This window comes from Mytilus trossulus, chromosome 8 (assembly GCF_036588685.1).
Source record: "Mytilus trossulus isolate FHL-02 chromosome 8, PNRI_Mtr1.1.1.hap1, whole genome shotgun sequence".
NCBI classification, from domain to species: Eukaryota; Metazoa; Mollusca; class Bivalvia; order Mytilida; family Mytilidae; genus Mytilus; species Mytilus trossulus.
Window position 1 is genome coordinate 57825926 of NC_086380.1, and position 19496 is coordinate 57845421.

Consider the following 19496-nt stretch of genomic DNA (forward strand, 5'->3'; position numbering starts at 1 on the left):
GGCAACAGTTAACAAAAAATTCAAAAATGCTAATAACTTTTCTTTATTGCAAAAAACATGAAACCCTGACGGGTTAAAATGCAAACATAGTACATTGTATACACAAGTGACAAGAAACATAACTATACATGATAAATGTTTTTTAAAAAGTGAAGTTGATATTAATAACATATATCTATATATAGGGATGTATATAATAATTGACCAATGTGGACCTTATTTTCGCAATTCCATAGATTGCTTTATATAGTCTACAACACTAGACAAAATATCTTTATTGGGATCTAGACTAGTTTTAAGTTTAGAGTTTGAGTCAAGCTGGTTAAAATTAGGATAATGGGTTTTAATTGCATTTATAAGGGAATGTCTTACAGTTAACAAAGTGGGTTGAAAACTGTAAACAGCTTAAATTGATCTCAGATAACAGTTAAAAAACACCTAGAAAAGGGCCATAACAGGTTAACACAAAAAGGTATTGACTTAGATTTATACTAGGAAGATTTGAGAATAACGATGTGCTTAGATAGAAAAAAATCGAGAATAAGGAGGGGCTTTGATAGAAAGAATTCAGAATAACGAGGTGGTTAAGCTATTGTTAACTATTGAGAATATGGTAAATAAAAATAGGGAAAATAATATTACACTCCAAAGCGGCGCTTTTCTTGTTTTGTCTTCATCAGGAACGTTTTATATATTTGTACAGCTAGGGGTGTGCAAAGAACCGGTGGTCGACTCATTTAGATCTTGATGGCATAAAGGGGCCTATCAAAAGATGATAGGTGTCATTCAAGTTTGTATGTCTGTTATGTCTTCTCCGCATGTATAATATAGCAAAAGAAGTTAAAATGGGAGCAAATACAGACAAAAACCTGTCTGATTCAAAAGCCCCCACTTTACCGGCACTTGTGTACACGTTTCAGATTTTTCCCCTTACATTTTTCTCAATACGGCAGTCATTTGGTTATGTTTAAAGTGGCATTGGCTGTCGGATTCATGTGCACCGATTTGGTTCGAATTCTCATATTTGATATATAACATGCTAAAAAGTTGTATCCAAATAATGAAAAGTCTAAAATAAACAATTTAAATCACGGCATGGGATTGATATGTATAATCATTTCGTGTGTATTTTATTCTAGACGTCATCATTTCGTGTGTATTTTATTCTAGACCTCATCTAATTTACTATCGAGTTAACCTCCGAAGACTGCAGATGGTTATATAAGCGATACAAACATAAATATACAAGTAGATATAAATACATTGTAGATAACAAACATTCGTACAAAAAGAAAGTGACTCTTCCTCGTCATCCCCATAATCCAATCTTTAAATTGTGGAAAAGGCACACGAGGGTCTAGATGGGGTCTTAATAGAGCATAATTAACGGGCGTATACAAGTATTATATATAAAAAAAAAAAAAGGAAAAAAAAAAAAAATAGAGAGTAATTGAGGGTTAAAAGTATTAAAAATGTTAATAATGAGCAAAAACTATAAATAATCGATTTTTTTTAAGAAGGACCCCCTCTTATAAACTCCCAGACATTATCCTTATCCTGATCATATCGAATTAATGAACTATCAAACCACGTACATATCGTAGCAGCAGGTTGGTTAATTATAAGAGGATTACGTACATGTTATGTGCTGTTTGACCTATTCCAGTGACCTATAGCTGTAACGGGATTATAACCACATGTTTGCAATTACTGGCCGAAAGTGTACCCACTCATTGTCTCAATTACTGGACAGGATAACTATATAGAAATGCACTATTTTTACGGGTAATAACAATATGGTACATTTAATAAGTGTTTAAACTTTAACTGAAAACTAGGACTATATAAGTCCCAACTTTATATAACAATGTGATTTCAAAGTATAAATTTCATTCAATTTGCTTTTTAGACAGTCTTGTCAATTCACTGACGACGTGGCTAGATATTGTCTGTTGAAATAGAACTTGATTTATTATCAATAATGAAATTCGCAAACGGAATCCTGTGTTTCCCACTTAATATGGTTCAGTAATACACAGCTAGGCAGGGCTTGTCAGTTAGGTTACACGATACCGAATGGCATATCTTCCGACTGCACACTAGTCTTGTACGTTTAATCGAGTTACATCGGAATATGTAGTAAAAAATGGGACCATTTTTGTTTTCTTGTAATTTTCATAGGAAAACGTCAACACACGGACGTTGTGAGTTGGTATACAACAACCAAAAATCTGTTCCACAATATGAACTATATATATATATAGTATGTCCCAGCTGACACCAAATTTCCTGATTTAACAAACATGACGACAGTGTCAAGATTGAATTACAGACAACCACTCGCCAGTTATACAAACACATCATCGAGCCGTAACAGAGTAAAAAAAGTTTTCCGCTACTCTATTTCTCCGGAGACATATGAGGCTCCTCATGGGATTATTTGATTATTTGATTACCAGACGAAATATTTCATGATTATTTGATAATCAAAAACTCGCTGTGTTTTGTGTTTTGTGATTATCTGATTATTTGTTTGAAACAAAAATTAATGATTATGTGATTATATTGGCAAACATTTGTGAGTATTTGAATGGTTTTACACTAGTAATTTTGGGGCCCTTATAGCTTGTTGTTCGGTGTGAGCCAAGGCTCCGTGTTGAAGGCCGTACTTTAACCTATAATGGTTTAATTTTTAAATTGTTATTTGGATGGAGAGTTGTCCCATTGGCACTCACACCACATCTTCCTATATCTATGTGATTATATTGGCAAACATTTGTGAGCATGTGATTATTTGACACCCCATGAAGGGCATCACAAATGACTCTGATTTCTCAAGTCCATTGAGGTAATTAAGCAATACTTTTAGAAATATTTTACAAGTAAAAGATTGAATTGAAAGCAGAAATAACTATGAAAAAAGGTTTGCTCCGTAAGTCAGATGTATTGCCTTTGAATCGTTTAATTGGTTGCAAGAAGCTCCGATATATCTGATGGTTTATTTCTTCGGTAAATCGGGTGTCGCAACTCTTTTGAAGAATCTAAGGCTGAACATGTTCACAACTTTTCTTGGCTATATACGATGTGTGCGTCTCTACAAAATAATAGTGTTATTTGATAGAAAGGACAAGGTTAAAATTCCCTTTAGGCCAAACCATACCTGCCAACTTTTAAAAATTTCCATGAGGGTTTTACATGCAAGAGGACTTTTGTGATCCCAAAAACCCTTCCTTTAACATGTTTAAATGCAATTTAAAGTTGTTTTTTTTTGGGTTTTTCATACTTGTAAAAGCTTATAGCATTTATAAAATTAACTGTTTTGTTTAAGATTGTGGACAAAATTTGCTCTTTCAAAATTTCCATTTGGGAGCTTTCATGGGGGAAACACCCGCAAATAGTGACAGTTGGCAGTATGCCAAACATGACCATGAATTTCAACTACATCCTAAAACTTAAAAATGAACATAATTTTATTCGTAATGGATTTACTAGTATTTCAAAATCCTTGTGATAAATAGTTTAAACAAATTTATTTTCATTAATTAAAGCACATTTTTGGGTTTAATCTACCATCCTCGGCCGAGTTTCTACATAAGAAAACACTGTACCAAGTCAGGAATATGACAGTACCCGTTGTTATCCATTCGTTTTATGTGTTTGAGCTTTTGATTTTGCCATTGGGACTTTCCTTTTTGAATCTGAATTTACCTCGGAGTTAAGTATTTTTGTGATTTTACGTTTTTTCTTAGCCTCCAACATGTATGTTCAAAGTCAGTAAATTTTTGATATATTGTAAAAAAAAATATGATTTCGCATATTTCTCTTACCTAAAATCTGAGGAAATCCTTGGCCCCAACCTAGAATCCAAAATATTCTGTAGCCAAATGTTTCCAATGATGATATCGAATCCCTAACCACAAACACCTTTTGGGTCATGATCTAGGCGGCCAAAGTAAATTGTGTAAAAACTGTTAAAAATTATCCCGGCCTGAAATGTGTCCCAAACCACTGAACACAAATATCGCATACTTGAGGGGTAATATCGTCGTTATTTTTAATGTGATGTGCCAAAAGGAAGATATTTTGTAATATAAGTTTAATGTTCCACAACTATTTCAATGTAAAATGTGTCACAATGGTGCAAGTTTTTTCTGATTACAAAAAAAAACCATCAAACTCTTAGGGCCAAATTTATTTAATAAAAAAACGTCGACAAAAGAAAGTTACAATCCAAGTCATTAAGAGTTTTTCATATATAACCAAAAAAAAATTTATCGCGCACGGAGCTGTTTGGGATGATGTATTTTTAGCAAGTTCGATATTCTAAATTACCAAATATTTATATCAAAACGAAACTAAAGAAAAGCTTGTCAATATTAGATATGTTTAAAATATTTCCTAGATCAATTCACACTGGATTGAATCATATTAAGGTATATTCTTGATATACAATATTGAAATTTATGATTAAGACCTAATAATCTTTACTGAATTCGAAATCGTCACTAAATTATGAAAAATCTGTAATTTGTATTGACCGCACCAAATAAACTGTTTCCCGTTGTTTCTGGTCTGTCACTCGATATTTTTGATTGCTGATTAAAATCTAATGTCATTTAAATCTCCAGCCATATGCAAGTTAATTACAACAAGACAGCATATGAAGACTGGTTGGCCAAAAGTTATGTGAAACAAATGAGTGGAAATCAGCACAATAGACAGGCCGCGACGTGGAGGAAACTCTACCTCAGCAGGGCCAAGCTCAAAGCATCAAGTTCTACGTCAGCATTACTGTCAGGATTCGCAATGGTAAGAATGGAACTAAAATATATGTTTGCAGCTTTTTACGCATTAGTTTTTTTTACCTCAATGAGAAAATCGATTCCTTACCGTATGGCACATGCTACTGCATTTTGACTTTTTTGTACTGATCAATGTGACTTATTTATCAATAATATGTGTGTTGGCTCGAATTGTCCCAATGTGCGGTTTTCCTCAACGTATTTTCTTCTTTGTGCTTTTAAATTTGGTATGCACTGGTTAAGATTGGGATTGAGGAACAGCAGTATTAAATCTGCCCGTTCTGTCAATGTATTAATGCGCCACTGTTTGTAATTTGGCTTTTGTTTCTTCTGTGTTTTGCCTTGGGCGCTAGAAATCTCAGTACATCAGACACAGGGGTGATTTTTACTCTGCTATACACTTCACTGCTTCCCAAACGGGAGTTTAAACTTGTACGAGTACTTTTTAGTCCATATAATTATGACGTCTGGCAAGGCTATTTTTTTTTTTTTTTCTGGGACTCCTTCGTCACCTTTCCAGACGTCATAATTATTTTGACAAGGGTAATTTGACCCTCCGTTGGTCAAAGTTGTCCCCTCCGTTGACATAGAGATCAATCTTCTGATTTTTCTTTGGTTTGTCTGGTTCCATCGATTGTCCTTGTGGTTCTATCCAAGTATATCGGCTTCCTCCACCTAAAAAACAGACCACTTGGTGTCCCAGCACTCCCTTTGTGTTGGGGTGGGTATTAAAAAAATGTTGTATATGTTAGTGAGACATCTCCCTTAACTCAAAGGGGAGTGTACACAGATTCCACTGTACCCTTACAGATCTAGAGGGTTAAATGTCAGGTGGTTTCTTCTGATAACAAAGGAATTTACCAGTGCATACATACAGTTAAGAAGCCTCTGGCCCTTGTTTGTCTTGTATTATTTTTAATTTTAGTTTCTTGTGTACAATTTGGAGTTTAGTACATGTAGTATGGCTTCATGATCACTGAACTTAGTAGTATATATATATTTGTTATGGGGCCAGCTTGGTGGGGGGATTTCTCTGTGCATTGAAGACCTGTTGGTGACCTTCTGCTGTTGTCTTGTATATGGTGTTGTTGTCTCTTTGAGTTTTAACTTTATTAAATTTTTTTAATAGAATTGATTAAATTTCTATCAATTGTTTATTAGAGATGTTGAAATATATTATATATATACATGTATGTTCCGGACCATATGAGTATCTGGACCATACGCGTTTGGTCATGACCATATGGGTATATACTCATATGGTCCGACCATACGCGTATGGTCGGACCGTACGCGTATGGTCGGGGTAATCAACACGTATACTTTTAAACTCTTCATTAGGTGTTACCCTTCTGGTTGTTACGTCACTAAAATGGCATTTTATTATATATTTAAAAAAATTATAAAAAAAACAGTTTCACACAGTTAATGTTACTTACTATTTGTAAGTACAATTATAACAAGATGTCAAAATTAAATGAACATATTGTAAAAGGAATTTTATTATTTGAAGTAGGTGACATCACCGGCAAGGATCATGATATTTTTTTAAATATCATGATATTTTTAAGACATTTTTTATAAGTAAAATATTAAAAGTGTATGTTTCTTTATTTTTTTCTATTCTTTTATTTCTATACTTCTATTTCAAACTTAATTATAAGACCGATAAAATAGCATTTAAGAGCCAGAAAATAGCTATTGCCTTTATTTAATTTGATCTGTGACACTGATATTCATTTTACGATATTGGAGATCTAGAGTTTCTTAAAAAAAACACTGTAGACTGACTAGACACATCAGAATTGTCCGAGTCGATATCACTGCAGGCAGCCAAAATAAGCAATCGCAGAAAAGCTACATGTATGGCACCGTGTGAATGGCATTACAAGTATACAAAAGCTTACACGAATACAATAAGTGATGAAACTAAGATCAACTGACTGTGGCATCAATATTTAATGTTTATGTAGCTTTTGAAATGTAAATTTAATACGTATTATTTCTATTGTATATTTGAAAAAATACCTATATGGTCCAAATACTCATATGGTCCGGCCCGTTAATAACCAATACGCGTATGGTCCAAATACTCATATGGTCCGGAACATATATAAAAAACCCAAAGTAAATGTGAATTCTAAAACAAAACGGTAAACATCAATGCAAGCTTTGTTTAAATACAAAAAGTTATGCTGGTACAGATTTACTGTTCTTGACATTTAATTAAACAGGTGCACAACATTCTTTCAGAAATCTTTGAGAGACTGAATGTCTTCCAACAGTTTAGAAATTAGAATATTTAGTTTCTGTTGAAGTTAGTGCAAACGTCATGTAACTAATGTAATGATGATCTTGATGACAGAGTGTCAGTCTGGCAGTCTCATAGTCATAATGGTAGAAATTTAAAATTTGTGAGAGGAAAAATCAGAACTCAATGTTTTATGACCTTTTATTGAATGAAAGAAACTGGCATTCCCATGAATTTTTTTATAACAATGTGTCTTTGTCATGTTTATTTAGATGTTTATTAAGAGAGTTTTCTTATTTTTGACCAGAGGGAGTCCAAACAGTGAGATGAGGAAATTATGTTGCTTATAATTATCATTTACATTTTAGTTCCAATGACAATATTGAGCAAGTAAAATGACTCCAAGATTTGTTAATTTTTAAACTTATCTATTGTTCCCAATGAGGGGGGATAGGAGGGGTCCTGATCCCAATCCCGGGCTTAAAAACACCAAATCCCGAGGTCCCGAATTAAAATAAAGAAAATCCAGACGTCCCGAAATTCGAAAACAAGAGTTCCTGGATCCTGAAAGGGTCAATCTCAAAATCCCGAGCTTAAAAACACCCGATCCTGGAGTCCTGATAAAGGTCCTATCCCCCCTCCCCAATGTCAGTCAGGGGTACTACTTGTACAAGTGTATTATATTTACTTGAAGAAGTGAAAAAAAATATACACATATAAGTAAATAAATAATGTTTGAATAATCTCCCCTTAATTTTCTGAAAAATTTACTTGTATAAGTAAATTTTTCTTACAATCCAACAAAAATCCTCAAGTTTTGAGGTGTAAAATCATGCCTTTAATGATTTTTCCCAGGTTTGCTCAAATTTTTTCATTAAAGTTCAATGTTTCATCTCATTAATTCATCAAAGAAACTGATTGAGCAAAGATCTTGTATATTTGCGCAAGGCCGTCAAAAATTGCTCCTTTGGGGCTTGTAAATGAGCAGTGTTTAGAAGATAACAGACAAATGGGACTTTCATTGTCCATGAAATTACACTTAAATGATTAGTAAAGACATCTGCAAAGGGTACACAATCTAAAATTCTATTAGAGCAAAGAAATATTCAAAATTTAACAAAAGAAGAAAGGTTGATTTTTTTACCTATACAAGTAAAAAAATCTGAATGCCGAAGGGACATAACTCAGCCAATTTTTTTTTACCTATACAAGTAAAAAAAAATCACTTGTATAAGTATCCTACAAATTTACTTATATGTGTATATTTTTTTTTACTTGTTCAAGTAAATAAAATACACTTGTATGAGTAGTACCCCTGACTGAATGTGTACTTGTTTGATGTAAATTTTGAGAGTTTTCTTTTATTGCTCTGATCAAAGTATGAGGTGTCATATTGAAATCTGGCCATTTTTTTTTGAGAGATTCGAATAATTAAAGTGGAACTACTAGACTTTTCATTTTTAAAGATACACTAGTATAATCAAGGATTTGTATATTAAGAGTCTTACTATACAAAATGAAATCCTTGGTATAATGTATTTGTTATATCAATTGAGGGAGCACAAAAATTGTCATTTTTAATATAAAAAAAAAGTAGGAAAATTAACAAACTTGATGTAATTTCCTTGTTCTATTTTGTCATGGGGACTGAAATGGACTCACTATGGCAAAAATGACAAGTCTCTGGACTGAGACACCAGTTCAAAATTACTTATTGAGAAACACCCAACCTTGCAGATGCTTAACTATATATTTCAATCAAGTTAAGACATGTAAGAGAGATTTTGATTTAAGACTCTTGGTACTAAGTCATTCAATTCTTTTCCCCCTGGCATTAGAACTTGAGATTTTTTGACTCCATCAAACTCATCAGTTCATATATCACGAAACCATGACTAACTCTGGTATAGACCAATCAATTATTCTCTTCTTATTTGAAGATAATTTCTGCCATGGGGAGAAAAAGTATTTTAAAGTTTAATGCCCTTCTGTTGATAAAAGATTCAATGACATATTTATATACATGTACATACAATACATTTGGATACCGTTCAAGATTTCATTTGGTGCTGTAGGCCTATTGTAAACATTCATACTTTCATAAAAGCATGTCTTTCATGACAGAATCTTTTAATATATTTATCCAAATTAACTGATATATATATTATATTACAACTCATGTTACATTGTAAACTATAAAACATATTTACTTTTGGAATGTCGGATCTTTAAACTTGAAGATATTGGACTTGTACAAAAAAATACAGATTTTTTATTGAATTCGGCTAATCTCGTAACAATAAACTTAAGTTTGGGATACAATGTTGACCAATCATAGAGTCGCTGGAGGTAATCTCGTAACAATTTAAGTTTGGGATACAACTTTGACCATTCCTAGAGTCGCTGGACTTAATCTCTAAATTTAAATGTATATTCACTTGATAAGTAGGGTAAATAAAGGTAATTTATATGCAGAAAGATAAATAAATCTGTCCTACATCTATAGACAGTGATATTGTCACAGATAAAAGGCTTATAATAAAAGTAAAGATTTGTGCATAACAATGTCCAGAGGGCATGGCCGACAAAGTAGATTGATGTTATAAGTGACCATTGACAAAGGACAAAATGGATTGATGTTTTAATAAGTGACCATTGAACAGGTGTTTGCAGGTGTGTTATTTACCTGTCCAAGGATCTGTTATTCCTACCTTTAATTAGTGAATTTGTCATTGTGTATAGTGATTAATTAACTGTTAATTGACAAGTGCAAATTATAAACAATTTGTGAAAGCCTTGTGGAAATTCAAATATAATGTCAACAAGAAATAATTAATATGTCTGCTCAATTTATCTAAAATTGACAAGTACTAAATGGAAGAAAATGATGGAGTATTCTTTTTTGAACTTATACGTGTACTAGTTTCTCGATGGAGAATTATTCATATGTAAATATGATACCTGTATGCCGTAAACATAATAAATAGAAGGAATTCTTTTATGCAAATGAGAAGTTTATTTAACAATATCAAATATTAAACGTATATAATAAATTAAAGCATACAATGCATCGATCATAAATGATAGGATTTTGTGTATGCAAATGACAACCTTATTCATCAAATCAAATATTAGAACAGATTTTTAATAATATAACTTATTAAATGCATATATGCAGTGCATCAATTTCATATCATCTGTGTATTAATATGCATAATATAGTACATGTACCTCAAAAACTGGTTGAGGAAATTAAAATCTGGTCAGAAAAATATTGTAAAGTTTTTTGGGAAGGAACTACTTAATAGATATACATCTAGATAAATGGAACATTCACAGTTTTGGTAGTGTAAACGGATATTGAAAGTGGTTGAAATATATGTATGTATGTCATGTAGATAAACTAGTACTGGAGCATGTATTTGCATACATAGTACATGTATTAATATCAATAGATAAATACATGCAACAGAAAAACTAAGTCTTATTGATTCCGAGACAGATGGTTTAGAATTTACCACTTATAACTTTGAATAGGAATTATAATGAAGAGACTGTTCTCAGGAGATTGAACTTTGACTTGATTGGACTTAAAAGGTCATACAACCTCTTTGATTGGATTTATTCATGTCTTGTGATTAGAAACATTTTAATAAATTTATGTTTAAACTGTGAATTGATTTTTATAAAATGTCCAAAATGGGAATAACTAAAGAAGGAAGAAATTGGTTATATTTGCATCATAGTAAAGCTAGACTAAAGGCTTCTAGTCATACATCCTCACTCTTGGCAGGATTTGCTTTGGTAAGTTAATTTGAATTAGTTTTGGGGGAGTTTTCTACTGGTTTTTCAGCAGGGATCTGACACTTTTAAAATTTGTGAGAAATACAGTCCCACTGCTTATTCAAATTTAACTTGCACTGCCTAGCTCATAAGTCTGTGTTTTCCATCCAAAGCTATCTTTGTTTTTATGATCAGATGATGAACTTACAAAGGATTAGGTCCCCATTTCGGCTCTAAAATATTATATACCAGTTTTACAAAATTATTAAATTTTTAGTTAGATTCTGTTAGCCTTTACTGGCTGTAGAGATGATATTTGAAAGGCCCTAAAGCAAATTTACAACTTCAGGCTGCTAGACCTGTGGCTAAGAGTTAAGACTGTAAGCTAACATGAAGATTTGTTTGAAACCTCCGAAAAAAATTCTGAATTGACAGTTACTAATTCAAATATAATGTGGACTCTCCATGATGAATTTGATCAAACTATTTGTACGACTGATACCTGTTTAGTTTAGAATATTTTTAATTCTATGTGAAAATAAACATGACAAGGCTGATAAAAAATATGACAGGAAATGTCAACCGCAATCTGAAAATGTACTCAGACTGTCGACTCTCTGGACATTTTTACAGTAACATATTACTTTGTCCATAAATTACAACAATTTCGTTTTCACAAAAGATAATTTGACCAAATCAAAATGATGTTGTTGGATTAAATCACACACTTCAACCAACCAGTATAGAGGGGGAGGACAGGGGGTACCCTTCTCCCTTCTCCCAACCTCTTCTCCTTTCTCCTACCCCTCTTCTCCTTATTTTTTTTTTTAATTTACCGAAAAAAAGAGAGATATTGTATTTTTTCATATTTTATTTTTTCTCCAACTTTTTCTCCTTTCTCCCAGCCTTCCTCTCCTTTCTCCTACCCCTTTCTCCTTTCTCCTAACCCCTTTCTCCCGGTCTCCCTTACCCCTGTCCTCCCCCTCAGTATAGAATGTGTTAACACATGTATATTTAGTCCTCTATCAACAAAGTCAAAAGGGACAGTCTTTAGGTTTGCTGTCTGTCTGTCTGTCAATGCATCCTTAAGTCCGGCAAATCAGTTTTCCAGGGTTTTTTTCTTTCTTCATGCTTTATTGTTTTATCTTGAAAAGTTACAGATCAAGTTAGAATTTTGTTCTGGGCTGATGATTTTGTGCAGAGTGCCTACAATTGTTTACTTCCACTTTATTTGAACTTTGGTGGATTGTTGACTCACTTAGGGAGCTACCATTTGATTTTTATGGGGGGGCTAGGATGAAAAATTTTGTCCTGCCTTTTTTCTTAGCTGAAATCTCTGTCCTGCCTTTTTATTTTTCACTCTGTTCGGTCCTGCCTTTTTATTTTTCACTCTGTTCGGTCCTGCCTTTTTTTTTTAAAGTTTATCCTGACTTTTTTTACCTAAATTGTCGTCCTGACTTTTTTTTTTTTGCAAGTGTCTCATCCCGCCTTTTTTTTTTACTCAAAACTCCTGTCCTGCCTATTTTTTTCAAATTTTATCCTAGCCCCCCCATAAAAATCAAATGGTAGCTCCCTTATAAGTCTAGATATATACTTTTGCATGAAATAAGGGAGATAATTTGCCAGTGTATAGACATCAGAAGAAAACAACTGACAACAAAACCATAAAATATTTAAATAAATAGACAATTCTGTTTTCATCAGCTGGTTTTCAAGATTCTAAAAACAAATGTTTTCAAAATATTTGTGTGAAGAAAAAAGTGTTTTTATATGAAATTGACTAGAAAAATTTTGAACGGGACACAATCTCTATTGTCCATGCATTTAATTCACTCTAGCAGGAACCACTTGTGGTATTTCAATGATATTTAGTATGCAGGTCATGTTATATAAGTATTGGCACATTTCCATTTTAATCCAGAATATATGGTACCTCAGTCTCGGTTCATTTGCTGTGAAACTTTTCATACCAGTTGTTTATGCATTGTATTTCACTATTGAAATTACTAACAGGCTAGATATATCTCTGTGTCAATAATTCATCACTCAGTTTTATTGATTTGATTTAGTTTTTTATTCTGTTTGATTTTAAAGGGATCTTAAATAATTGTATGTGATTTTTAATCTTGCCCATAATTATTTTTCAATAATTACTTTGTACTTGTGCAGAGGTGATAGTACATGTATGTTAATAATGAGTTAGGAATATTTTGTATGTAAAAAGGTCTCGACATTTTGAATATTAGGTCATCGAGCATAATACTGTTTTGTCAAAAGTGCCTTGTGATTTTAAATCCAGTTGTAGATGGTATGAATGCATCAATAGTTGTTCATTTGTAAGAAGGAAAAGAAGGTTTAAAAATTGAATGGTGCACAAAAATAGCACATTGAAAACTTATGTAAATGCACAGCTCAATTACAATGATCTTAGAGAATTTTGATATAATAAAGGTACTTTTCTTTTGAATATTTGAGGAAGCCTTCTAAATGTATGTTATGAGTTCATAAAAGATTAAAAAAGATTAATAATTTTAACAATTGAGCATTAATTGTAACAGTGTGTATTACAAAATGTCTACTATTTATACCAAGTTTAAATTAGTATCATGTGAACTGTTTGTAAATAGATTTTGTATTTCTTTAAAATAGGGTTAATAAAGAGTACTAGTATAACAGTGTATGTAATACATGCATTGGAAATATGAAAAGGGGGAGGGGGAACAAACAAGACTAACATAAAAGTACATGCATTATTTGGTACATAAATCAGTCCAAAAGTATTTTTCAATATGACACCTTTGGTAGCTTTTTATGCGGTATGGGTTTTACTGATCATTGTTGAAGACTATACAATGACCTATAGACTATAGTTGTTAAATTCTGCAAGTTTCGCTTTTGTGGAGAGTTGTCTCATTAGCAATCATACCATATCTTTTTATTTTCAAATTAACCATATTATATTGAGTAACTATTCTCTCAGTTTGGCAGCAGTTGATTTGTAAAACTTTTTGAAGCATCTATGTATAACTAAATAACCCATAATTTTTTTTGGAACCTCACCCTTTTCTTTTGGGACGATCAATGCATTTGAATGAGGATATAATATGGTTGCCAGGGTTTATCCTGGATTGGAACCCTTTTTTTTAAATGGCTGGATCCGTCCCTGTTCTCCAAACCTACATGAACCTGTTTAAAAAAAAAAAAACACAATTGAAGATTTAATACTAGTACTTTAGACACAGTAATTTCATATTATTTCACAGTCAATTTATTATAGCATCAATACAGTTTTATCAATTTGTTTATAAATGCATTTTCATATTTTCAGGTTGCTTTGGTAGAAATACAGATTGAAGAAGATGTATCGCCAGCTCTTCTGATAGTGTTTAGTGTGTGTACCACGTTACTTGTTTCTGTACATCTGCTGGCCTTGATGATTAGTACATGTATCTTACCAAACATAGAGGCCGTCAGCAATGTACACAATGTCAATGCCGTCAATGAATCTCCGCATGAAAAAATGAACATTTTAATTCAAATGGCATGGGCATTTTCAACAGGACTTGGAATATTATTGTTTTTGACGGAAATAGTGCTAATATGCTGGGTCAAGTTTGATGTGAAGAGAATCGGTAATAATAAAGGAGCCGCGTGGGCGTCGACAGCTGTGGTCATTCCAGTGGGAGTTATTTTTATAATATTTTCATTCCATTTTTATCGACAATTAATTTCGCATAAAGTTGAACAGAAAGCTAAAGACATAGAAGAGTTAGCGAGACTAGCCAATGATATAGATATGAATAACCATAACAGTGGTGGCATACAAATTGTCTAAATCTATTTTGTTATTTAACATCAATTTTGTTCTTGTTACTTGTTGTTGCAAAATTTATTTAAGAAGGCATAGTTTAAAACTATATGATTATCTCCCCTTATTTGTAGATGTTTGGTACCTTGTAGCCATAATTACATTTGTGTAGTATGATAGTACTACTTGGCATTTTTCATTTACATAATTTTTTCCCCCCATTTTAACAGGTATGAATTGTTTTGTTGGTAGAAATAAGATTTCAAAAGTTAAGTGTGCAAAAATGATATGTTTTTGTGTTTGTGTTTTTTCAGATGGAATCTTTCTTAGAATTCTCTGTGTTTAGGATTTTTGGTTACAATTTTTAATCATGTCCAGTAAGTTTTTTTGCTCTAAATTTTCCCACAAGATTTAAAAGCACTTTCTTGTTAAAGTGTTGCAATATATTTACCTCAAGTATTTCAATACTGGACATGCTCAAATTAAAAAATGTCTTTTAAAAATTATAAACATGAAATGTCTAACATGTATTATAATGTCCGGTCTTTTGTGCATTTTATTTTCTCAAGTTTCTTTAAAAAAATGTGTTATATTTTCTACACCAAATCTCTTCACATTTTGCTATATATTTTGTGTTAATATAGAAGATATTTTTAATACTTTTTTACTGATTAATGTATAAAACTTTTGTAATTATGATGTTTTTCAATTTATAAAAGTTTCTACTGTATTTTGTTTTTTTTACAGTAATACAAATCTGGCGCAGATCCAGAGGAGGGGTTCCAGGGGTTGGAACCTCCCTTTTTTAGGACGATCAATGCATTTGAATAGGGACATGTAATTGGAACCCCCCTTTGTCCTGGGTTAGGACCCCCCCCCCCCCCCCCCCTCTTTTTAAAATGGCTGGATCCGCCCCTGCAAATTGAGATATTGATATTAAGGAAAATGATGTTTGCTCAATTATTTGAGACAACGACGTAGAATGTGCTATACTAATCGCTTATATGAAGGAGTTAGATGTTGGGTCTGTTGAGGCATTTTTTTCTTTACCTTTTAAATATTTTATTCTCATATATACGTTTTTGTTAAAATATAGTTCAAGTATGAAGATTAAATTTTATAAATATTTTTTTTACTACAGCAAACAAGTCAATATCTTTATTCAAACATTATGACATCACCTTTTGCTTGCCAAACTATCCAGAACAGGCTATTATTTGAACTTGGAATTATTTTAAATTATGGAATTTGCTTGATTTCTTGTTATTGAAATTTTTGATAAATTCCATGTCTATTCTGTACTGAAATGTACTGTGCCACGCACAACACTATCTATAACCAAAATACATTGTGAGGAAAGTGTAATTAACCGCTCAAAAGATCATAATACCAAATAAACATTGAATTTATTAAAAAATTTAAACACAAGAAATGAAATAGCCTGTTATATGTGTTTTTCTTTGATTATAACATCCAACACATTTTAAAGCACTAACTCAAATTACACTGACTTTTAAGAGTTTGAGATTTTGTCAGACCACAAAATGTATATGGCGAGTGGGAACAACTTTTTTTATAATTTCAGATCTGGAAATAGTAAAATATATTCCTTTTTTCCTGACTTAAGGACCAGTAGAAACATTTTTTATTGGTCATGCTACAGTGATTCCTTATATAATTAACAAAATTTTTCCAACAAAAGGGAGGGGGCATGTGCCTCCTGCCTCCTTAAACCCCATCTCTCTGAAGGATTACCACCAGTAAATAAATAGCGTAGCCAGGGGGGGTTCGGACGAACGCCCCCTTGAAAACAAATAAGCACTGTTAAAGTCAATGTTCTGTTCCAATTGTGACCGTTATGACTGTGAACCCCCCTTTGAAAATTCCTGGCTACGGGCCTGAGCATAGCAATTTGCAAAATCATTAATAGGAAAAACATACCAGATCATTTGCTGTCTACAGAAATTGGAGACAACTAGTGTTAGTTTTCAATGTCATTCTCTGTTTAAGTAATTTTTAATACAATTCTTTGTGTATGTATAGCATTTAATATAATTTATTTCATTAAATGTTGTAAATATTATTTATTTGTAAGTCTTCATACATTTTCTGTAAGACATGTATCCTGACATATTGTTACCTATTTGGTGGTATATTGTTGTTCACATATTACTTTCTTTTATCTAATAGTTAACATTAGATGTGGCCAACTCTGACAGATCTGTTATTTAAGCTCCTTCATTAAAATTCTCATTTTATCAAACTTGTCTTTCCTTTGTTCAAAATTTTTTATATCAATGGTGTTTTCCAATAGACCACTTTCGAGTTCATCCGTCACCGGCAAAAACTCGTCAATTATACACGCTTTTATGACGTCATTTACCAGATAGAGGGGCTCGCCTGTATCCCTGCACTATTTACGTTCATCAAGCGTCTTAGTGATCGTCTTTGTGCAGGATAAACTAGAAATAATGGTTGCTCTGTAGGTACTTACTGACAATTCCCTAATGACAACAGTGTTGATTGTCAATTTTGAGATTTCAATTTGCCGAATAATTCGTACAATATAGAATTATAGTTTTCCAACCACTCGCTCAACATTGGAAGGAAGTGACGACGCCCCTAAACGCACAAATGACGATGATAAAGGCGCGTATAATTGACGAGTTTTTTCCGGTGACGGATGAACTCGAAAGTGGTCTATTGAACAATGATTTTTTTTCCCCCAATTGTCTCCTGTTTACGAAAAGAAAGAAAAAAGTAGAAAAAAAAATTTGATTTGAGAAGGTTTTTGTCGAGCCTGCAACTTTTGTTGCAGAAAGCTCGACATAGGGATAGTGGCGGTGACTACGGCGGTGGCGTTAGCTAACTTCTTAAAAGCTTCATATTTTAGAAGGTAGAAGACCTGGATGCTTCATACTTTGTATATAGATGCCTCATGTTACAAACTTTCCTTCAGTCACATATCCAATGTCTTGACCTCATTTTCATGGTTAAGTGACTACTTGAAAAAAAAGTTAAGATTTTTTGTAATGTTAATTTCTCTCTTATTATAAGTAATTAGAAAACTATATTTGGTATGTGCGTACCTTGCAAGGTCCTAATGCCTGTCAGACAGTTTTCACTTGACCTCGACCTCATTTCATGGATCAGTGAGCAAGGTTAAGTTTTGGTGGTCAAGTCCATATGGAAGTGTATGGAAGGACTGTAACGTGTACATGTCCAACTGGCAGGTGTCATTTGACCTTGACCTCATTTTCATGGTTCAGTGGTTATAGTTAAGTTTTTGTGTTTTGGTCTGTGTTTCTTATACTTTACACAATAGGTCTACTATATTTGGTGTATGGAATGATTGTAAGGTGTACATGCCTAACTGACAGGTGTCATCTGACCTTGACCTCATATTCATGGTTCAATGGTGAAAGTTAAGTTTTTGAGTTTTGGTCTATTTTCTAATACTTTATGCATAAGGTCAACTATATTGGTGTATGGAAATATTTAATGATCTAAATGTCTGTTACGCAGGTTTTATTTGACCTTGACCTCATTTTTCACGGTCCATAACTAAGTGAAAAGTGTTTGTGTTTTGATTTGTTTTCTAAATTTATAAGCAATAAGTCAACCATATTTGTTGTATTGAAAAATTGTTAGCTGTACATTTCTGCCTGGCACGGTTCATCTGACCTTGACCTCATTTTCATGGTTCATTGATCAATTTTTCGTTTTCTTGGTTAATGTAGAGTTTATGTGACAGTTGTAATAAAGCTTTATATTTAGGTCTAACAACATAATATCAATGATTAGTAAAGAAGGTGAGACATGTCAGTGTGTGCACTCTTGTTTTTATAAACTTCTGATATGACTGAGAAGTTATAAAATATTATTCTTTGTAAAAGGGAAGGTTTTTATCATGCTCTCTTGTCACATCTATTTATTTAAAAATGTCTCCTATTTAAGATAAAAATAGATAGATAAAAATGATTTTGATCTCAAAAGTAAAGTATGTATCTAGATGTAAGAAGATGTAGTATGAGTGCAAATGAGAAACACTCCATCTAATGTCTCAATTTGTAAATGTAAACCATTATACATGTAAGTCAAAGTACAGTCTTCAAGATGGTGCCTTGGTGCACCATGGCGCCTTGATGTACTTTGAACAGCAAGCTTTATAGGGCCCCCAAAAGGACTAGTGTAAAACAATTTAAAAGAAAAACTAACAGTAGATCTAATCTATATAAAAACAAGAATGTGTCCTTAGTACACGAATGCCCCACTCGCACTTTCATTTTCTTTGTTCATTGGACCGTGAAATTGGAGTAAAATCTCTAATTTGGCATTACAATTAGAAAGATCATATCATAGGGAACATGTGTACCAAGTTTGAAGTCTATTGGACTTCAACTTCATCAAAAACTAATTTGACCAAAAACTTTAACCTGAAGCGAGACAGACGGACAGACGAACGGACGCACAGACCAGAAAACATAATGCCCCTCTACTTTCATAGGTGGGGCATAAAAAAACAAGAAATGAGAAAGTCTTATAAACCACATCAACCAACTACAACTACTGAACATCAGGTTAACACAGTTTTGTCCAATGAAGAATTTATAGACAACATCATTGAAGTTAATCTCTATCAAGAATTTGTTTGGGAAAGTTAATATTTCAAGTGGTCAAATCATGTACATGTCCATGATAAGAGGACATTTTCATCAAGATTTATACTTAATGTTTATGAGATCTAACTAAAGATATGTCAGATAATAAAGACAGATTGTCACTTTGTCAAGACAAATGCACCTAAAAATAAACTGGAAAATTAATCTTACATTTTACACTTTGAAAAAAA

General features: G+C 32.6%; 1 protein-coding gene across 3 annotated transcripts; it reads left to right on the forward strand.

Annotated features, from left to right (window-relative positions):
- Positions 1-1674: 1674 nt before the first annotated feature.
- On the forward strand, positions 1675-14852 carry LOC134681188 (calcium release-activated calcium channel protein 1-like). 3 transcript variants are annotated; one of them, XM_063540686.1, is made up of 3 exons: positions 1675-1785; positions 4629-4809; positions 14165-14852. In XM_063540686.1, the coding sequence occupies exons 1-3, from the start codon at positions 1769-1771 to the stop codon at positions 14669-14671; spliced, it is 705 nt and encodes a 234-aa protein (XP_063396756.1). In that variant the 5' UTR covers positions 1675-1768; the 3' UTR covers positions 14672-14852. The 3 variants fall into 3 exon arrangements, with proteins under 3 accessions (XP_063396756.1, XP_063396755.1, XP_063396757.1); XM_063540685.1 differs by lacking the exon at positions 1675-1785 and adding an exon at positions 2763-2848; XM_063540687.1 differs by lacking the exons at positions 1675-1785; positions 4629-4809 and adding an exon at positions 9522-10857.
- Positions 14853-19496: the final 4644 nt, after the last annotated feature.